We start from the raw sequence: 23,575 nt of genomic DNA, 5'->3' as shown, positions 1-23,575 counted from the left end.
ATAATAATGCTACATGTTGTATTGCTTTAGAATCCATAAGGACAAATAGCCTAAGTGAAAGAACAAGATTTTTTCTGCTTTTTACTTCTGCACTTCTAATTCAAACGGAAGCTGTTCACATTTTTTATAACAAAATTGCTTCCTGTTACAGTTGTGTGTGGTTTGAATTGAAAATGTGCCAAATGATAAATTCATAAACATCCTGACCACTTGGCCATATCTGATTAAGACAGAACAGGAGGCTTCATGGTCCTCACCTGTCAGGGTTCGGTGGTTTGTCTTCTTTATCTCCAGATAGAGAAATTTGCAGCGTTCATCCATGTTTAGAGCTGCCTCTCTCAGCACTGCTCTTGTGCTGGGGCTAGGTTGTTTCTAGTTATTGCAATTTACTGCATTCACTGCAGAAAGGTGTTGAAGTGAACCGTATATAGCTCATACCATTTAACAGTATTGAAATATCATTAAAATGAATGATGCAGGGTGCATTGTGCTGTTACATCCTCACAACAAGTTAAATTATTTCTCAAAAGATTTCTTTTTGATTGAAATGATTTGTGTAAAATACCAGGCTGACATTCATTCATTCAGGTATACAAGAGACATCATTACGATTTTTATTTAGCCAAGCATTGGGGATGTGGAGGTGAATTAGACACAAAATGTTTTACCAAGTACATTTGAGTTTATAAAGTAAAATGATTAAGTAAACAACTTAATTCACAAAAGCTCACCAATGGTAAGCTTGAGGTTCTTGAGCAGTTACATGGGGCACAGAGAGAAGGAGTGACGTGTGGAAGACTCGCAACTCTGAATGGCACCAATGACCATCACAGCATGTGGCTCCTGGGAGAGCTCTGACAGCCTCGGTCAAGGCTCCAGGTAACAGAATGGAATTCCTGTTCTAGAGTCCTGGGATTCCTGGGATGGGATGGTGGAGATGCCCTAACACTGCTTCTCTACTACTACTACGTGTGTGTGTGTGTGTGTGTGTGTGTGTGTGTGTGTGTGTTAGTCACTCAGCTGTGACCAACTCATTGTGACTCCATGGACTGTGGCCCCTCCAGGCTCCTCTGTCCATGGGATTTCCCCGGAAAGAATACCGAAGTGGATTGTCATTTCCTCCTCCAGAGAATCTTCCTGACCCAGGGATCGAACTCAGATCTCCTGCATTGCAGGCAGATTCTTTATCATCTGAGCCATCAGGAAAGCAGGTTAACAGTAGTACATAATAATACTACTATGTGCTACTGCTATTGCCTGGAAAGTTCCGTGGACACAGGAACCTGGCATGGGTTCGCAAGGTGTTGGCCACTACTGAGCACATCAGCATCAGCACGTGTACTACTGTTAACTGGTGTTGTCAGATCACATGCTAATGCCAACTCACCTAATCCGCACCAAAATCAGTCATCTTGGTGGGATCATAACCGTCCTTTTACTAATCAGAGAGTGTAAGAACACTGTTCAAGGCCCACACTTGGCATGTGGCTAAACTGTGAGTCAAGACCAGGCAGTCTGTCTCTCGAGCCTGTTTTCCTGACCCCTGTACTGCACTCTCTCATGTTCATTGTGGACACAGCTGGGTTAGTGTCCTCCCTAAAACTTTCCTCCTTCAAATCTTTGATGAGATTGGATACTGAGATTCCTTTCTGTGTCAGAAAGATGTAGCTTCATCCACGGGGGAGTTGGTCCATGTTGACCCTGCACCCCCAGCTCTGGGGCAGAGGGTGCTGTGGGGACAGGCTGCCAGCCCTGAGTTTGCCACTCCTTATAGCCTACCTCTTTCTATAAAGTGTCTGGAGCTGCTAACAGCATCTTCCCTGTGAGATCTCCATCCCAAATTGAGACCATGTGTACCGGGTTCACTAAACACATCCCTGTGTCATCCTGTGGGAGGGATACTGGACCCCAGGAAGCATGTCCTGTGTTCTAGGTGTCTGTCTGTCTGGTGTTTTCTGGTGATGGTGTGGAGTCCATAACTGGGTAAGGAATGATGACTCTGGGCCCAGAGGGAGTAGAGCATCAATTCCAAGTGACTAAGCAGATCCCGGTCTTACTTCAGCAACTGTTTAAATTTTGATTTTGATATTTATAATCACTTTTTATGATTAATCTATTAAAGGTCCAGATATAGAAGGAGATGGGGTCAGGTACAGTCATGGGGCTTGAGAGTGAGAGGACCAGATGACAAGGAAGCGATTCTTGCATTAATGATGGGTACATATTAGCCTATTTAGAGGAAGAAAAGCATGTGTTCAACTGTCTTTTCTCCCAAGTCTCAAGTAGGAAGGACAGGCATGGCGGGACAGAGTAGCTGTATCTGCTGACTGGGATGAGGGGTCCCTCTGGTGGGGAATGTGGCAGGGCTGTGGACTAACCTAGAGCTGCCCTCAGTGTTGGCCCTACTGAGACCTTAAGGGGGGCCGTGGGTGGCTCTTGAAGCTGTCTCTGAGCTCCGGTGGGGACTCTGGGGCCTGTGTGTCACAGATGCTTCCTTCCACATCTGTGCTGAAAAGACGGAGTCAGGGTGAGGGGGCCTCAGGGTGGGCTTGTGTGGACCACAGGGCTGCATCATGGGAATCTTGAGCCTGAGGGGGCATGAGGAAAGGGGGCAGCACATTAGTGACCTTGAATTTCGATGGGGGAGCTCTGTCTTGCATCCCTCATGGCCCTTCTCAGTCTCTCTATTCATCCCTGGGGTACCTTCTGGGGGAGAACCTGGGAGCTTCTCTGATGAGTGGAAACAGAACAAGGCAGCAATGGCTACACTGGACACCATCCCTTCTGCTTGGATCTGTCCCCTCAACCCACCTGGGCTTCCATTGTTGCCACCACCTTTCCTCTTAAATGCAGAACAGAGGAGGTGGGTTCATTGGTGGTTTCAGGCAGCATGAACCCCTTTCTCTTCTCTGCTTCACTCACCCCTTCTTTGCCCCGCGCCTGGAGCTATCATGTAGCAGACTTTCTATTTCGCCATCTCTCAGGAGCTGTTCCCTTAAATTATATTTTGCGTCTTCTTTAGTTATGGTTTAAAATACAAATGTATCCTGAATCTTATCAAACCATACTCTCAGCATATAAAGAGGGTACATGTGAAGTTTAGAAATATTTAGTCTTTCTAAAGTAGAATTTTCGTGTTTTCATTGTTTAGTCACTTAGTTGCGCCCAACTCATTTAGACACGTTGGACTGTAGCTGGCCAGGCCATATTGTCCATGGAATTCTCCAGGCAAGAGTACTGGAGTGGGTTGCCATTTCCTTCTCCAGGGGATCTTCCTGACCCAGGGATTGAATCCACGTCTCTTGCTTTGTGGGCGGATTCTTTCCTGCTGAGCCATCAGTGAAGACCCCTGTTTTCTTCTAGAGATCCCTGCTCCTATTTTGGTGGGCTAGAGTTGAATGACGACTCCTACCTTCTCTTTGTTTCCTTTAAGAGCAATCTCTTTCTCTCTGTCAGCATCATTTAGTGACTAGCTGAAAGAGATACTTCACATAAAATGAAATGCAATAAAGGGAAAGGGATTTAACCCGTCTGAATGTCCCTATAGGGAACCCGCCTGCCAATGCTGGAGAAGCAGATTGGATCCTTGAGTCAGAAAGATCCTTTTAGAAGGAAATGGCAACCCCCTCCAGTATTCTTGCCTGGGAAATCCATTGGACAGAGGAGGCTGGCGAGCTACAGTCCATGGGTGGCAAAGAGTCAGACACGACTGAGCATGCAGGCACTTGCTCCAGGACCCAGTCTCCAGATCATTCTGAGACGGGGGAAAACCCTGCAATCTCATCCCCCCAACTTGGTGGGTCTCACTTCATGCCTTCACAGTCACCTGTGAATTTCTGTACTCCTGGTCCTCATTTTCTGCTGACCTGATAAATACACTCATATTTCTTCTTCTTTTTCTTTTTTTAGAACTAATTCAAATGTATTCTTTTTAATGGCTGAGTAATACTCCATTGTGTATATGTACCACAGCTTTCTTATCCATTCATCTGTTGATGGACATCTAGGTTGCTTCCATGTCCTGGCTATTAGAATGGCACAGAAACATGTATAATATCATATATGAAATGAATCACCAGTCCAGGTTCAATGCATGACACTGGATGCCTGGGGCCGGTGCACTGGGATGACCCAGAGAGATGGTACAGGGAGGGAGGTGGGAGGGGGGCTCAGGACTGGGAACATGTGTATACCCGTGGTGGATTCATGCCAATGTATGGCAAAACCAATACAATACTGTAAATAATTAACATCCAATTAAATAAATAAATTTATATTAAAAAAAACATACCCTTGAACAACCAATGAATCAAAGAAGGAATCAAAATGGAAATTTAAAAAATTTTGAAACAAATGAACATGGAAACTGAACATACCAAAACTTGTGAGATGTAGTAAAAAGCAGTTCTAAGAGGGAATTTTATAGTGATAAACACATATTAACATAGGTGAAAAAATATTTCAAGTAAATAGCTACACACATTAAAAAACTAGGAAAAGAGCAAACTAACCCCAAAGTGAACCAAAAGAAGGAAATAATAGAGATAAGAGCAGAAATAAACACTAGAAAAACAATTTTAAAAGATTAACAAGACTAAGCTGTTTTTATTTTTTATTTTCATTTTTTTTGCATTATGTGTATGTTTTATTTTATTTTATTTTTAAAAAACTTTTATTTTTACTTTATTTTACTTTACAATACTGTATTGGTTTTGCCATACATTGACATGAATCCGCGACGGGTGTACATGATCTCCCAACCCTGAACCCCCCTCCCACCTCCCACCCCACACCACCCCTCTGGATCATCCCCGCACACCAGCCCCAAGCATCCTGCACTCTGCATCGAACATAGACTGGTGATTCGCTTCCCACATAATAGTATACATGTTTCAATGCCCTTCTCCCAAATCATCCCACCCTCTCCCTCTCCCTCAGAGTCCAAAAGTCTGTTCTATACGTCTGTGTCTCTTTTGCTGTCTCGCATACAGGGTTATCTTTACCATCTTTCTAAATTCCATATATATGAATACACTCATATTTCAAGTTGTGCTTCTCAAAAACATTTATATGCATGCATATATACACATACCTATGCACATATTGATTTTCAACTTATAATAATTTACTGAACTGAAAATTTATGCTTTGGGCACTTTTTTGTATGTATGCTATACATCAAATTAAAAAGCTAAAAACTTAAAAAAAATAGACTTCTTGTAGTTCTCTGCTTCCACCCTGAGCTCAGTGCCAGGGAAGATCAATACTTGATTCTACAAAAGTTATTCTCCACGAGTCAACAGATCCCACACCCAGACCCTGTGAGATCTCACAGTCTTCAGATATTGAGTAGGGTGATCTGGGGAGAAGAAAAACACTCATGATTTTTGATGCACCTTTTCTATCCCAGTCCTGGTCATGGGACCCGGCTCTCAGGACCATGGAAGCAGGAGGTCAAGGACCGTGTTGTTCATATAAGGAGATGTTGAAGATTCAGAAGCTCATTGGTGTCTGAGCTTCAGAAAGTGGCTGATGCAGCCTCCGATAGTGCCTGAAATGGTGAGAGGTGTCGCTATTGGCTCTCAGGAGGGAGGGTGTAAGGGGTGGTCTATATAGACCCCAGTCGGCACCCTGACGCCTCCTCGCAGGCTGATCCTGCAGCTGGGACTGTGACCTTGAGGACGTGGGGTCAGGATGGCTCTGGGCAGACGCCTCTCCCTGTGGGGACTCTGTGTCCTCCTCCTCGGCACCGTGGTGGGTGGTCAAGGTAAGAGCTACCCCTCTGTCCTGGGTCCACAGCAGGCAGGTGTCTGGAGTTCTGGAGCTGAGCCTCAGTGTTTCTGAACAAAAACCATGCTGATGTGAATATTGGTCCCTCTCCTATTGGGGAGGGGGTCCATTTGTCATAGCGGCAGATTTTGCAGAGCAGTGAGGTTTTGTCTGGACTGAGCTGGGTCAGCCTGAGTCCCCTCCACTGTCTCCCTTGTTCTCAGGGAGCTTCTAGGAGTCCCAGTGGCTCCCAGTGTGTGGAAGGTCCAGCGACTGAGCTCAGCGGGGACTCTGGGCTGTTCCCACACGCTCCACATGCCTGGTGTGTGAGCACTGCCCCTGGGTCCCCGTGTTTCCTGTGTCTGTGCTCCTGTAGGCTCTGTGATTGTGTGTGTGTGTGTGTGTGTGTGCAGGTGAGAAGTGTGTGAGGGTGTGTGTGTGTGAGGGTGTGTGTGTGTGAGGGTGTGAAGAGTGTGTGTGTGTGAGTGTGTGAGGGTGTGTATGTGTGAGGGTGTATGTGGGTGTGAAGAGTGTATGTGTTTGTGGAGTGTGTGAGGAGTGTGCAAGTGATGTATTAAGGTGTATGGGGAGTATGTGTGGGTGAGTGTGGGTGAGTGAGGGTGAGTGAGGAGTGTGTGAGGGTGTGTGAGGGTGTGTGTACGGGGGGGAGTATGTGAGCCTGTGTGTGTGTGTGAGGGGAGGTGGAGCCTGTCTGTGTCAAAGGAACAGAGCTGCTGAGCAGGGACTGAGTCCGTTGGTCTGTGAAGCACACAGGGTGTCCACAGGGCTGGGTGTCACGGCCGCTGCATGTAACTGGATCAGAGATAATCGTGCATCTGCCTGCCTCTCTCTGGCTCCTCTGCCCCACCTCTCGGGCTCCCCTCTGCTTGTTGCCATGTCTGTCTAGCACTGGGCTCTGTGAGAGGCTCTGCCTGCTGGCCTCACCTGTTCCCACCAGGTTTCCATTAGGGAGCAGAGAAGCCCGCATCCAGGAGAGGGGCCCTCTTGTCTGTTCAGTTCGGTTCAGTTCAGTTCAGTCGCTCACTGGTGTCTGACTCTGTGATCCCATGGACTGCAGCACGCCAGGCCTCCCTGTCTATCACCAACTCCCGGAGTCTACCCAAACTCATGTCCATTGAGTCGGTGACGCCATCCAACCATCTCATCCTCTGTTGTCCCCTTCTCCTCCCACCTTCTCTCTTTCCCAGCTTCAGGGTCTTTTCAGATGTGTCAGCTCTTCACATAAGGTGGCCAAAGTATTGGAGTTTCAGCTTCCACATCAGTCCTTCCAATGAATGACTTGTCCCTCTGTCTGTAAAGATCAGTTGATGTGCAGCCCCACGTGTATAAGTTCCCAAGTCCCTGCCCTGGTCCCCATGACTCATTTCCTGATGTGCTGGGGGCCTGGGACGGTCCTTTCCCCTCCCAGGATCTGCTGTGACTCTATAGGGAGCCCTTTCTCCGTGCCCTCTCCTGTCCCTCCCTGGAGCTGCTTTCCCCTGAGTGAGGGTGGGGTATGTTACCAATCCTTCCTCATGGTCTGCAGGGTTTCTTTGGACAAATCCGCTGATCTCCTTATGGGAGTCCTCTTGGGTGACAGAACTTTTTTCTTCTCTTTAGACTTAGAATTCTCTCTTTCCCTTTGCATTTGAACAGTTTACTCTGTGAGTCTTGTAGAAGGTTGTTTTGGATTGAAATTTTGGGGTGACTTATTAGCTTCTTTAACTAGGATGTCCAGATCTTTCCCCAGGTTTGGAAATTCGCAGCCTGTCTTCCTGTTTTAATTATTTACTTTTGGCTGTGCTAGGTTTCCTTGCTGCCCGCGGGCTTTCTCTAGCTGTGGTGAGCAGGGGCTGCTCCTCGCTGCAGTGCACAGGCTTCTCACTGCAGGGGCTTCTCTTGGTGCAGAGCACAGGCTCTGGGTGCGCACGTTTCAGCAGCTGTCGCACGCTGGCGTAGCTGCTCTGCGGCATGTGGCATCTTCCTGGACCAGGGATTGAACCCATGTCCCCTGCATTGGCAGGTGGATTCTTAACCACTACACCACCAAGGAAGTCCTCAGACCTTAATTCTTTTCTCCTTCACTTCTTCTGCCGTGACTCCAGTCCGTACATTGTTTCTCTTTATGGTGTCCACTGGCTTTCTATATTCCTTTCATTCTCTTTTGGCTCCTCGATTTGGATGCTTTCAACTAATCTTTCTTCTAACACATTGATTCTTTTGTCTTTTTCTTTCCCTTGGTCAAGTCTGTTGTTGAATCTCTGTGTTGGATTCTTCAGTTTACTCATTGTTTTGTGCATGTTAAGTCACCTCAGTCATGTCTGACTCTTTGTGACCCTATGGACTGTAGCCCACCAGGCTCCTCTGTCCACAGGATTCTCCAGGCAAGAATACTGAAGTGGGTTGCCATGCACTCCTCCAGGGGATCTTCCGGACCCAGGGATTGAACCCGAGTGTCTTACATTTCCTGAACTTGCAGACAGGTTCTTTACCACTAGTGCCACCTGGGAAGCCCATTCATTTATTATTCAGCTTCAAAATATCTGGTTGAAGAATTGAAGAAGTGAAAGTCACTCAGTCATGCTTGACTCTTTGTGACCCCATGGGTACACAGTCCATGGAATTCTCCAGGCCTTACTGGAGTGGGTAGTCTCTCCCTTCTCCAGGGGGTGTTCCCCACCCAAGGATCAAACCCAGGTCTCCCGTATTGCAGACTGATTCTTTACCAGCTGAGCCACAAGAGAAGACCAAAATACTGGAGTGGGGAGCCTATTCCGTCTCCAGCAGATATTCCCAACGCAGAAATTGAACCAGGGTCTCCTGCATTGCAGGTGGATTCTTTACCAATTGAGCTATCAGAGAATCACAAAATATCTGGTTAGTTCTTAAAAAAAAATAGTCTTCTGATGCTGGGAAAGATTGAACGTGGGAAGAGAAGGGGACAACAGAGGATGAGATGCTTGCATGGCATCACTGACTGAATGGATATGAGTCTGAGTAAACTCTGGGAGTTGATGATGGACAGGGAGGCCTGGCATACTGTAGTCCATTGGGTCTCAAAGAAAGAGACATGACTGAGTGACTGAACTGAACTTAACTGAACTGAACACTGGTAATGTCTCCATCTATGATGTTCCTACTAATGAACTCCTTTTTATATGCAGAAACCAGAGTCATCTTATGACTTAATCACTAAAGTGACATCTGATCACTTTTGTCAAATTCCATTTGTTAGATGCGTGTTACAGGTACACTGGAGTGTGGAATTACACAAAGACATGAACACCAGATGGCAGGAATAACCAGACATTTTAGAGCCTGTTACCCAGCCCTCTGTTCCTAGGCTGGATGAGAGTCTTCCTATGGACAGGGAAGGAGAAGGAGGATTCCTCCCTGTTTTCCGGGCCATGAGCTTAACTGAGATGGGAAAGCTGGGCCCTAGGAGCCTTGGGTGCATCTACAGGGAGGGCTGCATCCAGAGTCTCTGAAGGCCTGTCCTTGGTGGTGTCTCTGGAGCTGGTTCTACAGGCGCCTGAGAAATACCTGGTGCCTCCCTTCCTGCTCCGTGTTCAGTGATGGCACATAGGGGGCTTAGAGTTGGCCACGCTGGGAATGTTTATACTACAGAGGTCAGGAAATACTATATCCCATGCACTGTTTTGCTCCTCAGAGAGCTAATGTTTTAAATATTGTACCACTCTAAGTCTCCTAAAATCTTTCCTGTCGTGTGTCTTTATTTGCAGTACTGGAGCTGAGGCTGAAGGATGGAGCCCACCGCTGTGAGGGGAGAGTGGAAGTGAAGCACCAGGGAGAATGGGGCACAGTGGATGATACGGACTGGAGCTGGAAGGATGCATCTGTAGTGTGCAGACAGCTGGGGTGTGGAGTTGCCGTTGGTATTCCTAAACAGGCTTATTTTGGACCAGGAGTTGGCCCCATTTGGCTTTTGTATACTTCATGTGAAGGGGTGGAGTCAACTGTCAGTGACTGTAGGCATTCTAATATTAAAGACTATCGTAATGATAGCTTTATCCATGACTGGGATGCTGGAGTAGTCTGCTCAGGTAAGTCCTGTCTAGTCTGTGTGGGTATCTCTAGCAGGAAAAGCCTCTGTCTTATCACCAGAATGACTCAAGATTATGGATACAGCCTTTAGAACATGCTTGGGTGAAGGGTCTTTGTGATGTGTTGCAGGAGGCAGAGGTGAGGTCAAAAGTTTCATACAGATTCAGCTTCTGGATTCGACCTCTGTGACACAGTCTCAGCATGGTAATTGTTCTGTATTCTTTGACATATGCTCAGTAAGGTGTGGCTACATTGTTGTGGGAGGGGGATGTCATAGAGAGTTGTAGGCAACAAGGTTTATTATCCTCATTGGTCCTAAAAGTCAGTCACACACTCCATCAGGTTGGTATGTGGGTGATGTGCCAATAGAACAGCCTCAACCCAGCAATGGTGACCCCAAAAGGGCATGTGAAGACCCATGGACAAGTGACCATACCTGAAGTCATGGTGCAGTTACACAGGAAAAGGTGTGAGAGAAATTCAGTGGTGCATTTAAATGTCCCTAGGTCACAGTCAGAGGAGGCCAGAAGCGGGACTTGTGGCAGGGAAAATCTCATTACACTGGTGTACCTGATGAATCAAATGGAGAGCTCACACCATATTTGCAGGGATGTTGAGGGAACCGGGAAATGCAGTCTTGAGGTTTACAACACAGCAGCTGAAGCACATCACGTATAAGAGGCAGTGAAGCTAGGAGTTCCTGGGGTTCTCAAGGCAAGAGGACTGAAGTGGTTTGCCTTTCCTTCTCCATGGACCATGTCTTGTCAGAACTCTCCACTAAGACCCATCTGTCTCGGGTGGCCCTACATGGCATGGCTGACAGTTTCCTTGAGTTAGACAAGGCTGTGGTCTATGAACTGTGAACTTCCAGATGTTCAAGCTGGATTTAGAAAGAACTGAGGAACCAGAGGTCAAATTGCCAACATCCGTTTGATCACTGAAAATGCAAAAGAGTTCCAGAAAAACACCTACTTCTACATTATTGACTATGCCAATGCCTTTAACTGTGTGAATTACAACAAACTGGAAAATTCTTCAAGAGATGAGAATACCAGACCATCTGACCTGCATCCTGAGTAATCTGTATGTAGGTCAAGAAGCAACAGTTAGAACTGGACATGGAACAAAAGATTGGTTCCAAATCGGTGGAGTACGTCAAGGCTGTATGTTGTCACCCTGCTTATTTAACTTCTTTGCAGAGTACATCATGAGAAATGTTGGACTGGATGAAGCACAAGGTGGAATCAAGATTGTCGGGAGAAATATCAATAACCTTAGATGCAGATGACATCACACTTATGGCCAAAGGCCAAGAACTAAAGAGCCTCTTGATGATAGTGAAAGAGGAGAGTGAAAAAGTTGGCTTTCAGCATTCAGAAACTAAGATCATAGCATCTGGTCCCATCACTTCCTGGCAAATAGATGGGGAAACAGTGGAAATTGTGACAACTTTTTTTTTTTTTTTTGGCTCCAAAATTACTGCAGATGGTGACTGCAGCCGTGAAATTAAAAGACGCTTGCTCCTTGGAAGAAAGGCTATGACCAACCTAGACAGCATATTAAAAAGCAGAGACATTTCTTTGCCAACAAAGACTGGTCTAGTCAAAGCTATGGTTTCCCTAGTAGTCCTGTATGGATGTGAGAGTTGGACTATAAAGAAAGCTGAGCACCGAAGAATTGATGCTTTTGAACTGTGGTGTTGGAGAAGACTCTTGAGAGTCCCCTGGACTGCAAGGAGATCCAACCAGTCCCTCCTAAAGGAAATCAGTCCTGCACATTCATTGGAAGGACTGATGCTGAAGCTGAAACTCCAGTACTTTGGCCACCTGACGTGAAGAACGGACTCATTGGAAAAGACCCTGATGCTGGGAAAGATTGAAGGTGGCAGGAGCAAGGGATGACAGGATGAGGTGGTTGGATGGCATCACCGACTGAATAGACATGAGTTAGAGTAAACCCCGGGAGTTGGTGATGGACAGGGAGGCCTGGCATGCTGCAGTTCATGGTGTTACAAAGAGTCAGACATGACTGAGGAACTGAACTGAACTGAATCGAAGCTAAGAGGACCTGATGTGACTCCTAAGAATTACTCAGTGCTACCTAAGTGTGTTCGACCTATGCCAAAGTGCATGCAGGAAAGACAGCAGTGAAACTAGGGTGTGAGTGGGTGCTCACAGTATCTGACAGAGATGCTTCTAGTTGTTATCACAATTGCAGATTGGATGTCCAGGTTATTAATCACATCAGAACAACTGGACTGGAGGAAGATATTGTCAGTTATCACAGTGAATTCCCTAATGCAGAAGGCTGGACTTAGGATAGTATCACCCCATCTAATGGGATGGTGGGACAGGAGAGCCCTGAAGACCTCTGCAGTAGGTCCTTAACAGCCACAGCCAATCAGCTCTTGGGTGTTTATGTACAGGAAGATCATTGGAAAAGTGATCTCTTCTAATCTCACCTTCAGCAGATCTTTGATGATTCTAGCTGATGCCCTTAAGGAAACAATTATTTTCCTTTTTAAAAAGTACTTTATTGAGGTATGTCCTACATACAAGACTGCTTGATAAGCATGCATTTGTGAAACCACTACAGCACTTATGTCATAAATCTATTCATCTCTTCAAAATGTTTTCTTCCATTCTCTTTATCACTCTTATTAAAAATAATTATTTTGAAGGTGAATTTGAATGTTAGTTAGAAACTTTTGTTTTAAACAAACCTGTTTTCTGGCATCTCAAGTAACCTTCCTCACTGTCACAATGTCATAATCATGGTTCCACCTGAAGATAAATTTGTGGAAATACTACAGGTGTCTCTACCATATTTTGATAAATCAGCATCTGAGTGAAAATGGAGTGTGTGATGTTGAAACTTTGTGTGAAATTAGAACTCCCAATGTTATCCTAAGAAAACTGATGTCTTGTTATTAATTCCAGTTAAGATATACTTAGAAGTAGAGACTTGGAAGTGCTCTGATATTTAACAAAGTTCTGTCTAGTCAAGGCTATGGTTTTCCCGTGGTCATGTATGGATGTGAGAGTTGGACTGTGAAGAAAGCAGAGCACCAAAGAATTGATGCTTTTGAAGTGTGGTATTGGAGAAGACTCTTGGGAGTCCGTTGGACTGCAAGGAGATCCAACCAGTCCATTCTAAAGGAGACCAGTCCTGGGTGTTCATTGGAAGGACTGATGCTAAAGCTGAAACTCCAATACTTTGGCTAGCTCATGTGAAGAGTTGACTCATAGGAAAAGACTCTGATGCTGGGAGGGATTGGGGGCAGGTGGAGAAGGGGACGACAGAGGATGAGATGGCTGGATGGCATCACCGACTCGATGGATGTGAGTTTGGGTGAACTCCGGGAGTTGGTGATGGACAGGGAGGCCTGGCATGCTGTGATTCATGGGGTCGCAAAGAGTCAGACATGACTGACCACCTGAACTGAACTGAACTGAACTGACTGAACTAATATTTAAACCCTGACCGTGGTTTGTACACTCTGACTACCATTGCTCTAACTTAGACTCTCACATTTTTATGAACGGTTCCAGGTTCCTCCTATTTCTCTTTTGGTCACTAGTTTCCTCCTCCTGGTCTGTTTTTTTCTGTATTTTCAGACATATTTTAATGGTGTGAAGATAAGTCAAAGTGGTGGTGATATAGCAGAAATAAGATTAGAATAGCATGTGTTTTCATTATCTTAATCAAAACTCTTGGAGTTTCTTCTGCTCAACCTTAGGAGTCAGGTATGGAAGAGAAATTTCAGCCTCAGTAGTGGATTGCTGGAAGTGAAGTACCACTTTAGGATAAATCTAGAGTGGAAACAATGACCAGAGGAGAATGTAGCGAAGCTTGTTTGAAATAACAAGGAGATTTCATGGAATTCACCTGGAAGATCTGGGAGGGAACACACAAATTGTGAAGGACTGTGGTGCAAGCGTTCCAGGTTGCTTCAGTCCTGTCCTACTCTTTGTGACCCCATGGACCATAGGATTCTCCAGGCACGAATACTGGAGTGGGTTGCCATTTCCTTCTCCAGGGGATCTTCCTCACCCAGGGATCAAACCTGGGTCTCCCTCATTGCAGGCAGAGTCTTGATTATCTTCTGAGCCACCAGGGACTACAGTACTGAAGTGCAGAATGGTGAGGGGATGAAGCTGCAAGGATTGCAGGAGGGGAGGGTTGGAAAGATGCAGTCAGCTTGTCCATTCACCACAGCCTCTGTGTCACACTTCCTCCCTGCCCCCATTCCTTCCCTCCCTCTCTTCCTTTATCTGGCTGTGGGAGTCATTTCTGAGCTCTGTCGAAGTGCTAGCATTTGTAGCTGGCAGTTTTCTTAGTGGAGAATTTTTATAATATGGATTCTGTTTGTTTAACAAATAAGTTTACTCATATTTTTCTCTTTTTTTGTATCAGATTTTGGTGAGTTGTGTTTCACAAGTAATGTGTTTTTAAGGACTTGGTCCATTTTACAAAAAATTTTCAAATTAGTAACACTGGGTCATATCTCATACCTGTATATGTTGGGAAGATCTACAATGATATTCCTCCTTTTGTTACTGGTGCTGCTAATGTGTTCCCTCTTTTTTCTTAATTGGTTTGCTAGAAGATTATCCGTGTAAATGTTCTTTTTAAGAGACTCACTAATGGACTGTATTGGTTTTCTTGATGGTGTATTTGCTTTCTTCTTAATTGATTTCTATGCTCAGATTTCTTTTCTCTTTTTCAGTTATGATTGTGGTTGCTTTTGTAGATTCTTGAGGTGGAGTCTTGGATCATTTCCTTCTGTTTCTATTTTTATTCTAACGTAATCATCAAGGAAGCATCAAGGTTCTAAATTTTCTTCTAAGCATCACTTTATTTTTAACCCACCAGTTTCAATACTATATAATTTCTTTTGTATTTTATTATCATAAAATGTTTCTTTTTCTCTGAATGAATTCTTTGTCTTATCGTCTGACTTTGTATGATATTAATTTAGATATTATATACAGTTTTCACTGATTTGTGTTTGCATGGTATGTAATTTTTACCTCTTTAGTTTGTTTCTGTGTTTATATTTAAACACATGAAAGTTTGTAGATAGTATATTGTTGTGTCTTATTTTATCTGGTCTGATTATCTTGTTTTTTATTTGCAGTACTTAAATTATTCACATTTAATGTAATTATTGACACAATTGGATTTAAGTGTACTTGCCTGCTATTTGTCGGAAGGCAAATGGCAACCCACTCCAGTACTCTTGCCTGGAGAATCCCATGGATGGAGGAGCTTGGTAGGCTGCAGTCCATGGGGTCACTAAGAGTCAGACACAACTGAGCAGATTCACTTTCACTTTTTGCATTTATGCATTGGAGAAGGAAATGGCAACCCACTCCAGTGTTCTTGCCTTGAGGATCCAGGGACAGGGGAGCTTGGTGGGCTGCCGTCTATGGGGTTGCACAGAGTCGGAAATGACTGAAGTGACTTTGCAGCAGTAGCAGCAGCAGCTGCTATATGTTATATCTTTGTTTTTAATTTTCGAGTATATTTTACCAGTTTAAATTATATTTCAATTTAAATACTGTATTGGTTTATTAATCGCATCTGATTTTTAGGTGATTATAATGTTTAATTTTTTTTAGTTTAAAGTAATTTTTATTTTTTGCTGGCTGGGTCTTTACTGCTGCATGGGCTTTTCTCTAGTTGTGGAGATCCGAGGGTAATGTCTAGTTGCAGGCACGAGTTTTCTCATTGCGGTGGCCTCTCTTGCTATAGTGCACAGGCTCTATGGTGCACGTTTCAGTAGGCGTGGCCCCTGGGCTCTGGAGCACAGGCTCGCTAGTTGTGGTGCACGCGCTTAGTGGCTCTGTGGTATGTGGGATTTTCCTAGACCACGGATTGAACCCACGTCTCCTGCATTGTCAGGTGGAGTCTTCACCACTAAACCACCTGGGAAGCCCAATGTTGAATTATTAATCTTCAATTACATTTCATCTTGAAATGATATTATGTCACAACATGCAATGTCAGTCACTATACTTTTCTTCCACATTCCTGTTCTTGTCATTGGTGCTATCATTGTCATACATTCTATTTATAAATTTATTATGAATCTTATAGTTTGCTGCTAATATTTTTGCCTTAAATCTTCTAATAGAGAATCAACATTTAGCACAGTCTCTATAGCTTTGAGAGGATCCATGTTTTCATCCGCTGTCATCTCCCTTTAGCTTGAAGAACTTCCTGAGGCAGTTTTGTGTAGTGTGTGTCTGGTGGCCTCCAATTCTATCATCTCTCATTTACCTGAAATCATTTTATTTTATTTTTTTAATATAAATTTATTTATTTTAATTGGAGGTTAATTACTTTACAATATGGTATTGGTTTTGCTATACATCAACATGAATCTGCCACGGGTATATCATTTTAATTTCATTCAGTTTTGAAAAGTATTTTCATAGCTGATTCAATTTTAGGGTAACAAATGCCCAATCCCTATACTTTAAATATGTTCTTACATTGTCATCTGACTTTCATTGCCTCCAACAAAAAGTCAGTAAGTAATACTTATCCTTTTGTTCCCTGTATATAATGTGTCAAAATTCCCTGGCTTAACATATTTTGTTTGTTTCTTTACCAATGAATTTCAGTAATTACATTGTCAAGTTTTCTGAGAACGGTTTCATTATCTTGTTTGGGGTTTGTTTAGCTTTTTGGATCAGTGGGTTTACGGTTTTCAATAACTTTGGGAAAATGTCATTTATCTTTTCCTAATATTTTTCTGCACATCCCTTAATCTGAATCTCCAAATACACATATTTTATATATTTTTATATTATCCTACATGCCACTGTGTTTCCATTCATATTTCTCTGCCTTTTTACTCTCTTTGGTTCAGTTTAGATAGTCTCTACTGCTGTGTTTTACTTTCCAGTTCTTTTATTCTGCAATGTCTAATCTCTTGTGTAATTATCCAAATAATTATTCATTCCAGTACTATATTTTTCAGTTTCAGAAGTCTCATTTGTTTATTTTTCCTAGTTTTTCTCCCTGTTTATTTTTATGCTCCATTAAGCATATTGGTATTAGGGTTTTAAGGAGCTCTTCAGCCAATTCAATAATTTCTGTCATTTCTGAAGCTGCTTTAAATGATTTTTTAATATAAATTTATTTATTTTAATTGGAGGTTAATTACTGTTCCTTATTGTATTGGTTTTGCCATACATCAACATGAATCCGCACACGGGAATACACGTATTCCCCATCCTGAACCCTCCTCCCTCCCCATACCATTCCTCTGGGTCATCCCAGTGCACCAGCCCCAAGCATCCTGTCCATGCATAGAACCTGAACTGGCAATTTGTTTCTTATATGATATTATACATGTTTCAATGCCATTCTCCCAAATCATCCCACCCTCTCCCTCTCCCACAGAGTCCAAAATACTGTTCTATGCACTGGTGTCTCTTTTTCTGTCTGATTGTTTTTAAAAAATGTGTTATGGGTTACGTTTCTCTCTTTTGGAAATTCTAATAATTGTTTGCTTGGATGTTGGGCATCACTAAGCAGTCCTTTATCAGGAAGAACTTCAGAAGTAAATAATCAGAACACACCCAGAAATCAGGGAATTGTCCTTGATGAATTAAATAAAGTTGTTTCATTGGGTTCTCTTCACTCAGTTCATATGTGTTCCTTTGATGGCCAAACGATGAACTCTTATTTTGGTTTTCCTCCTTTAGTTTCAAAACTTCCTTGATCCCACCTTGCATGCCATATGCCCTACCTACACCCTACTTCAGCAGTAGCTATCCTTTCTGATTTTCTTTTCCATCCATGTGTAATTTTTAAAATGGTGTTTGCTTGTCTGAAGTGGGAGGAATGAGAAAGGAGAGCAGTTTAGGCGGTGGATGGGAGGAGCAGAGGGTGATGTAGTATGCTAACAACCTACTCAATGAGTGTTTCCCACAAATATTTGCATATTTATCCATATTGAGGCTTTTTCAACTTGGAACTCTCCAAATTATGGCTTGTTTGCTCATTTCCTCCTCCTTCTTCTTCGTTCTTTTTGGCAACATGCCATCTTCTTTTAGAATTCTAAAACATTCATGAAAGAAATTAAAGACAATATGATCAATGGAAAGTCCTTCTGTGTTTCTGGCCTGCAAGAATTAGTATTGTTAAAATGCCTGTACTTCTCAAAGTGCTCTATAGATTTAATGCAATTATATCTAAATACCATTCTTTATAGTAATAGGAAAACAATCTTAAATATGAGTGTGTGGTTTAATTTTTATATATTCATGAATTCCTGTTTTCTGATCATTATTGAATTTTAGTTCCATTCCATTATGGTCATGTAAGATACTTGGAATAATTTTAATATTTTTGAATTAGTTACGGCTTATTTGTAACCTAGCCTGGAGACTATTCCATGTGTGCTTGAGAAAAATGCATATTTTTCTGTGGTTAGAATTAGTACAATGATAGTAGTAAAATCAATTATTATCAGCCCTTAGCATTTTCTATGAGTCCTGTTTGAGAGAAAAAACCTTTAATAGGAGACGATGTGGAAACTCAGCTATCTGGTAAACTCGCACTGAGATCACACTCTCCCCAAGATTCTTTGGCAAATCCTAGGATTTCAAGAGAGATGGCTGGGACTCTCTCTCTATGACTCTCTGAGTTTTCTTAACTCATTTTCCTTCCCACTGAGGTCACTGAAAGAATTCATGGAATTTTTTGGCATCAAAAAGTATCAGAAAGACAAGATGTGATGACATAAATGTGAATTAATGATAGTGTCTATATTTCTTCTCTGGAGCTGTCACTCATCTACAGGTTGGCATCCCCTCATGGATCCAGCCTCAGGACTTTCCTTAACCTATGTCACTTGAGGACTAGCTTCTGGGAGAGAAAGCTGGTCAGAATATTAGCCCCACAATTCCCATGAAAGCTTTCTAAGCTTGTCTGGATGCTAGGTCTCTCATGTCATAGCCCATCTTCCTCTGGGTGGCTTCTGGTCTGCATATCTCTATGTTCAAGTTTAAGTGCCTAAATATTATACAGTGTCCTTGGATCTGTATGTAGGTCCTAGGCTGCTAAGTGAGAAATTCACTTCTCCAACCAATGCTAAAACACGTGTTCCCAGTATTCAGCCATTCCAATGATCTGAATTGGGCTCTGTAGTTTCCAGGCTCCTAGACCAAAGAAGTCACATTTCTAACCAGTCTCAAAGTGTATGTTCTTGGGATTCAACCACTCCAAACTGACTTTGTAATCCTCCTGGATTTCTCTTTAGAAACTTGCTCATGAAAATTCAACTATGACACTGTCAAAGACTCTCTACATGCTCCACTCCTAAAAAGAAAAACTTTCACTCCACTGCCTGTGACGTGCGGTTTCCAGTTGCCAAGTCAGTACCATGAACACTCACTGGTTTTGTTGCTGTTTCCTCTTAGGATTTGTGCGTCTGGCTGGAGGGGATGGACCCTGCTCAGGGCAAGTAGAAGTGTATTCTGGAGAAGCCTGGATCCCAGTGTCTGATGGGAACTTCACACTCCCCACTGCACAGGTCATCTGTGCAGAGTTGGGGTGTGGCAAGGCTGTGTCTGTCCTGGGACATGAGCTCTTCAGAGAGTCCGATGGCCAGGTCTGGACTGAAGAGTTCAGGTGTGAGGGGGAGGAGCCTGAGCTGCGGGTCTGCCCCAGAGTGCCCTGTCCAGGGAGCACTTGTCACCACAGTGGAGCTGCTCAGGTTGTCTGTTCAGGTGAGATGCAGGTCAGGCCTTTCACCTCTGTGAACACCCTGTTCAGGTGAGAAAGTCATGTGATTTTGCTGAAACTCTGTCTTCTTCTACCAGCATACTCAGAAGTCCGGCTCATGGCCAACGGCTCCTCTCAGTGTGAGGGGCAGGTGGAGATGAACATTTCTGGACGATGGAGAGCGCTCTGTGCCTCCCACTGGAGTCTGGCCAATGCCAATGTTGTCTGTCGTCAGCTCAGCTGTGGAGTTGCCATCTCCACCCCTGGAGGACCACACTATATGGAAGAAGGTGATCAGATCTCAACAGCCCGATTTCACTGCTCGGGGGCAGAGTCCTTCCTGTGGAGTTGTCCTGTGACTGCCCTGGGTGGTCCTGACTGTTCCCATGGCAACACGGCCTCTGTGATCTGCTCAGGTAAGAGAGAGGGAGGGGCTACTGGTACTCAGGATGCTCCTGGAGTGAAATGTCTCCAAGAGTAGAGACTGAGGTTAAATGGGCTTCAAAGTCAAAGATTTTGTGGTGAAATATGGATCTTCTCATTGTTCATTCATTTTTCAGGTCAGGGCAAGAAGTGTGAAGGGGAATAATATATTTTTAAGCACCATTGTTGCTCACATGTAATCATAGAGAACACTGTAGGAGCAGGAAGTGTAGACCTCAGTATGAAGCCCCGCCCAGAGCAGCAAGGAGAGTGTCCCAGCACCACAGTCACTGTCGTCCCCAGTGTCTGTGTCTTCCCTCCTCGACAGGGAAAATAGCGCTTACCTAGCTTCTACTAACATAGAGAGTTTCATCAATGTTTGAACTTTATATAAAATGATGCCGTATGTTTCATCTTTTTAATCTAATTTCATAGACTCAAAATTATGTTTGGGATTCACACATGATGTTGTATATTGTAGCACTTTCTTTTATTAGTGTAGAGTATGCTTTGAATGATCACATGGCCATGTACTGATCACTTCTACTGACAGAGTAAATCTGAGTTATTTCCAGTTCTTGACTATTACAAATATGGTATACTACTACTTACCATGACAATGTCTTTGGACGCAAATATGTGTTACTTATTTTCCATGTTTAACCCTTGGTCTTTTATTTTCATTTTCTTATTCAAATGGTGTCCTTTGATGAACTCATTTCTTATGTAAATATAACTTACCAACATTTTTCTGTACACTTTATGCTTCTTATATCCTGTAAAGGAGAAGGAAATGGCAACCCACTCCAGTATTTTTGCCTGGAAAATCCCATGGACGGAGGAGCCTGGTAGGCTGCCATCTACTCAAAGATCTTAAAAACATTCTCTAAGAGTATCTTATGGAAGTTTTATCATTTTCTCTTGCATATTATTGTGCATTCCTTCTGGGATTGATATCTGTGTAAGATAAGGGTCAGGTTTCATATGGACATCCAATTGACTCAGAATCTTTTTCTGAAAAGACTCTTCCCCACTGCAGTGCTGCCTTCATTATAAGCAGAAGGGCAAGTATGTCTGCCTCATTTGAGACTCTCTATCCTGTTCCATGTTATCATTTGTCTATCCTTGCACAAATACTGCATTTCTTAATTATCATAACTTCATAGTTGTTGTTGTTCAATCCCTATGTCATGTCTGACTCTGTGACCCCATGGACTACAGCACACTAGACTTCCCTGTCCTTCACAATCTCCCTGAATATCAAACTTTGTAGTTAGTCTGAATAATTTACAAGAGTTACTTTATATTAACTCTTCTAATATCATTGCTTTTGTTACCAACTGTGCTGCTCATTATTGGTTGCTTACACTTTGTATGAATTTAGAAGTCAGCTTGTCATTTTCACCAAAAGAAAAGCTTAAGGGTATCATTGAGATTAGATTTAAAAATTTGAGAGTAGACATAGAAATTTGAGGATGATTGACATTGACAATGTTGAGTTTACCAAATCATTGCCATAATACATCCCTCCATTCGGTTACATCCTGAATTTCAGAGATTTTCCCCATCTTCTACTAGGACTTCTCCTAGGTATTTTATTTTTGATGTCATGAGTATTTTTGTGAAAGTGTCCTGGCAATGAATTCTCTTTGACTTGTTTTCATCTTTTAATTCTTCCAGTTTTAATGTATGTTGAGACATAAAAATGTTGGGAAAACAATATAAAAAATCCTTTATGACCTTTACCTTGGTTTCTAATTGTTGGTATCAATATTTGCTTTAATCTGTGTGTGTGTGTGTGTCCTTCCTTCTCTGTTCTCCTTCTGCCCCATTTCTTCCTGAATATGTAAATTCTTTCTGAATTCAGTTGAAGACATGATGTTCCTTTATCCTTAGACCAGTTCTGGGAATTTCCTTACAGAACCAGAGTTCAGTCAAGTCTTTAAATGACTTCAGCTCCAGGTGACATCTAATTGCAGCACTGAAAGACCCCACTGAGAGACTGCCAAACTGAGTTTTTTCCTGATTAATGACCCAAAGTTATAAGCAAAATTGAGTACATGTTTTTTTCTTCAGCTACTAAGTTTTACCTTTTCATATTGATCAATTTGCCAACATCTGTTCGATCACAGAAAAAGCAAGAGAGTTCCAGAAAAACCTCTACTTCTGCTTCATTGACTCTGCCAAAGGCTTTGACTTTGTGGATCACAACAATCTGTGGAAAATTCTTAAAGAAATGGAAATACTAGACCACCTACCTGCCTCCTGATGAATCTGTGTGCAGGTCAAGAAGCAACAATTAGAATTGGACATGGAAAACAGACTGTTTCCAAATTGGGAAAGGAGTACATCAAGACTGTATATAGTCACCCTGCTTGTTTAATTTATATGCAGAGTACATCACGTGAAATGCTGGGCTGGATGAAGCACAAGCTGGAATCAAGATTGTCAGGAGAAATATCGATAATCTCAGATATGCTGATGACACCACCCTTATGGCAGAAAGCAAACAGGAACTGAACAGCCTCTTGATAAACGTGAAAGAGGAGAGTGAAAACACTGGCTTAACATTAAAAAAAAAAATTATAGTATCCGGTCCCATCATTTCATTGCAAATAGATGAGGAAACAATGGAAACAGTGACAGACTATTTTCTTGGGCTCCAAAATCACTGCAGATGGTGACTGCAGCCATGAAATTAAATGATGCTTCCTCCTTGGAAGAAAAGCTATGACCAACCTAGACAGCATATTAAAAAGCAGACATATTACTTTGCTGACAAAGGTCCATCTGGTCAAAGCTGTGATTTTTCCAGTAGTTATGTATGGATGTAAGAGTTGGACCATAAGGAAAGTTGTGCACCGAAGAACTGATGCTCTTGAACTGTGGTGTTGGAGGAGACTCTTGAGAGTCCCCTGGGCTGCAAGGAGATCAAACCAGTGGATCCTAATGGGAATTAGTCCTGAATATTCATTGGAAGGATTGATACTGAAGCTGAATCTTCACTACTTTGGTCACCTGATGTAAAGAGCTGACTCACTGGAAAAGACCCTGATGGTGGGAAAGCTTGAGGGCAGGAGGAAAAGAGGATGACAGAGCATGAGATGGTTGGATGGCATCACCGACTTGATGGACATGAGTTTGAGCAAGCTCCAGAAGTTGGTGAAGAACAGGGAAGCCAGGCAAGCTGCAGTTAATTGAGTCACAAAGAGTTGGACATGACTGAGGGACTGAACTGAAGCGAACCAAGTTTTTTTGGAAAAACTGCCATACAACAATATAACCAGAACTCTTGCTAAGTGACCTGAATTAATTGAAGAATATCTTCTGATTTTGCATTTGATGTTTCAACTTTATGCTGAGCTAATGTGCGGCTACACTTATTCTTTAGTCTTAATTGCAGCTAACAAGTTTTTCAGCTCTAGAAGTATTTGGTTTTTGTTATCATTTCTCTGCAAAGATGCACATTTTGTCAATTAATTCCATAAGCACTTTAACCGTGGCTATATATATTCTCGTCAGGTAACTCTAGCAGCTGAACACCCTGGGAAATTCTTTCTAATGTCTCCTTTTT

At 42.9% G+C, this 23,575-nt stretch overlaps 1 protein-coding gene across 1 annotated transcript in view; it reads left to right on the top strand.

Moving 5' to 3' along the window:
- The first annotated feature begins 5,694 nt into the window (after positions 1 to 5,694).
- Positions 5,695 to 23,575, top strand: part of LOC138077654 (antigen WC1.1-like) — a 70,394-nt gene continuing 52,513 nt past the window's right edge. Inside the window, exons 1-4 of the mRNA XM_068969761.1 lie at positions 5,695 to 5,767; positions 9,513 to 9,833; positions 19,275 to 19,583; positions 19,677 to 19,994. Coding sequence (XP_068825862.1) covers positions 5,695 to 5,767; positions 9,513 to 9,833; positions 19,275 to 19,583; positions 19,677 to 19,994 — 1,021 coding nt within the window. The remainder of the gene's footprint in view (positions 5,768 to 9,512; positions 9,834 to 19,274; positions 19,584 to 19,676; positions 19,995 to 23,575) is intronic.

This window comes from Capricornis sumatraensis, chromosome 4 (genome assembly GCF_032405125.1).
Source record: "Capricornis sumatraensis isolate serow.1 chromosome 4, serow.2, whole genome shotgun sequence".
NCBI classification, from domain to species: Eukaryota; Metazoa; Chordata; class Mammalia; order Artiodactyla; family Bovidae; genus Capricornis; species Capricornis sumatraensis.
Note: the sequence above shows the minus strand (reverse complement) of the source record. Positions and strands in the feature narration are given on the sequence as shown.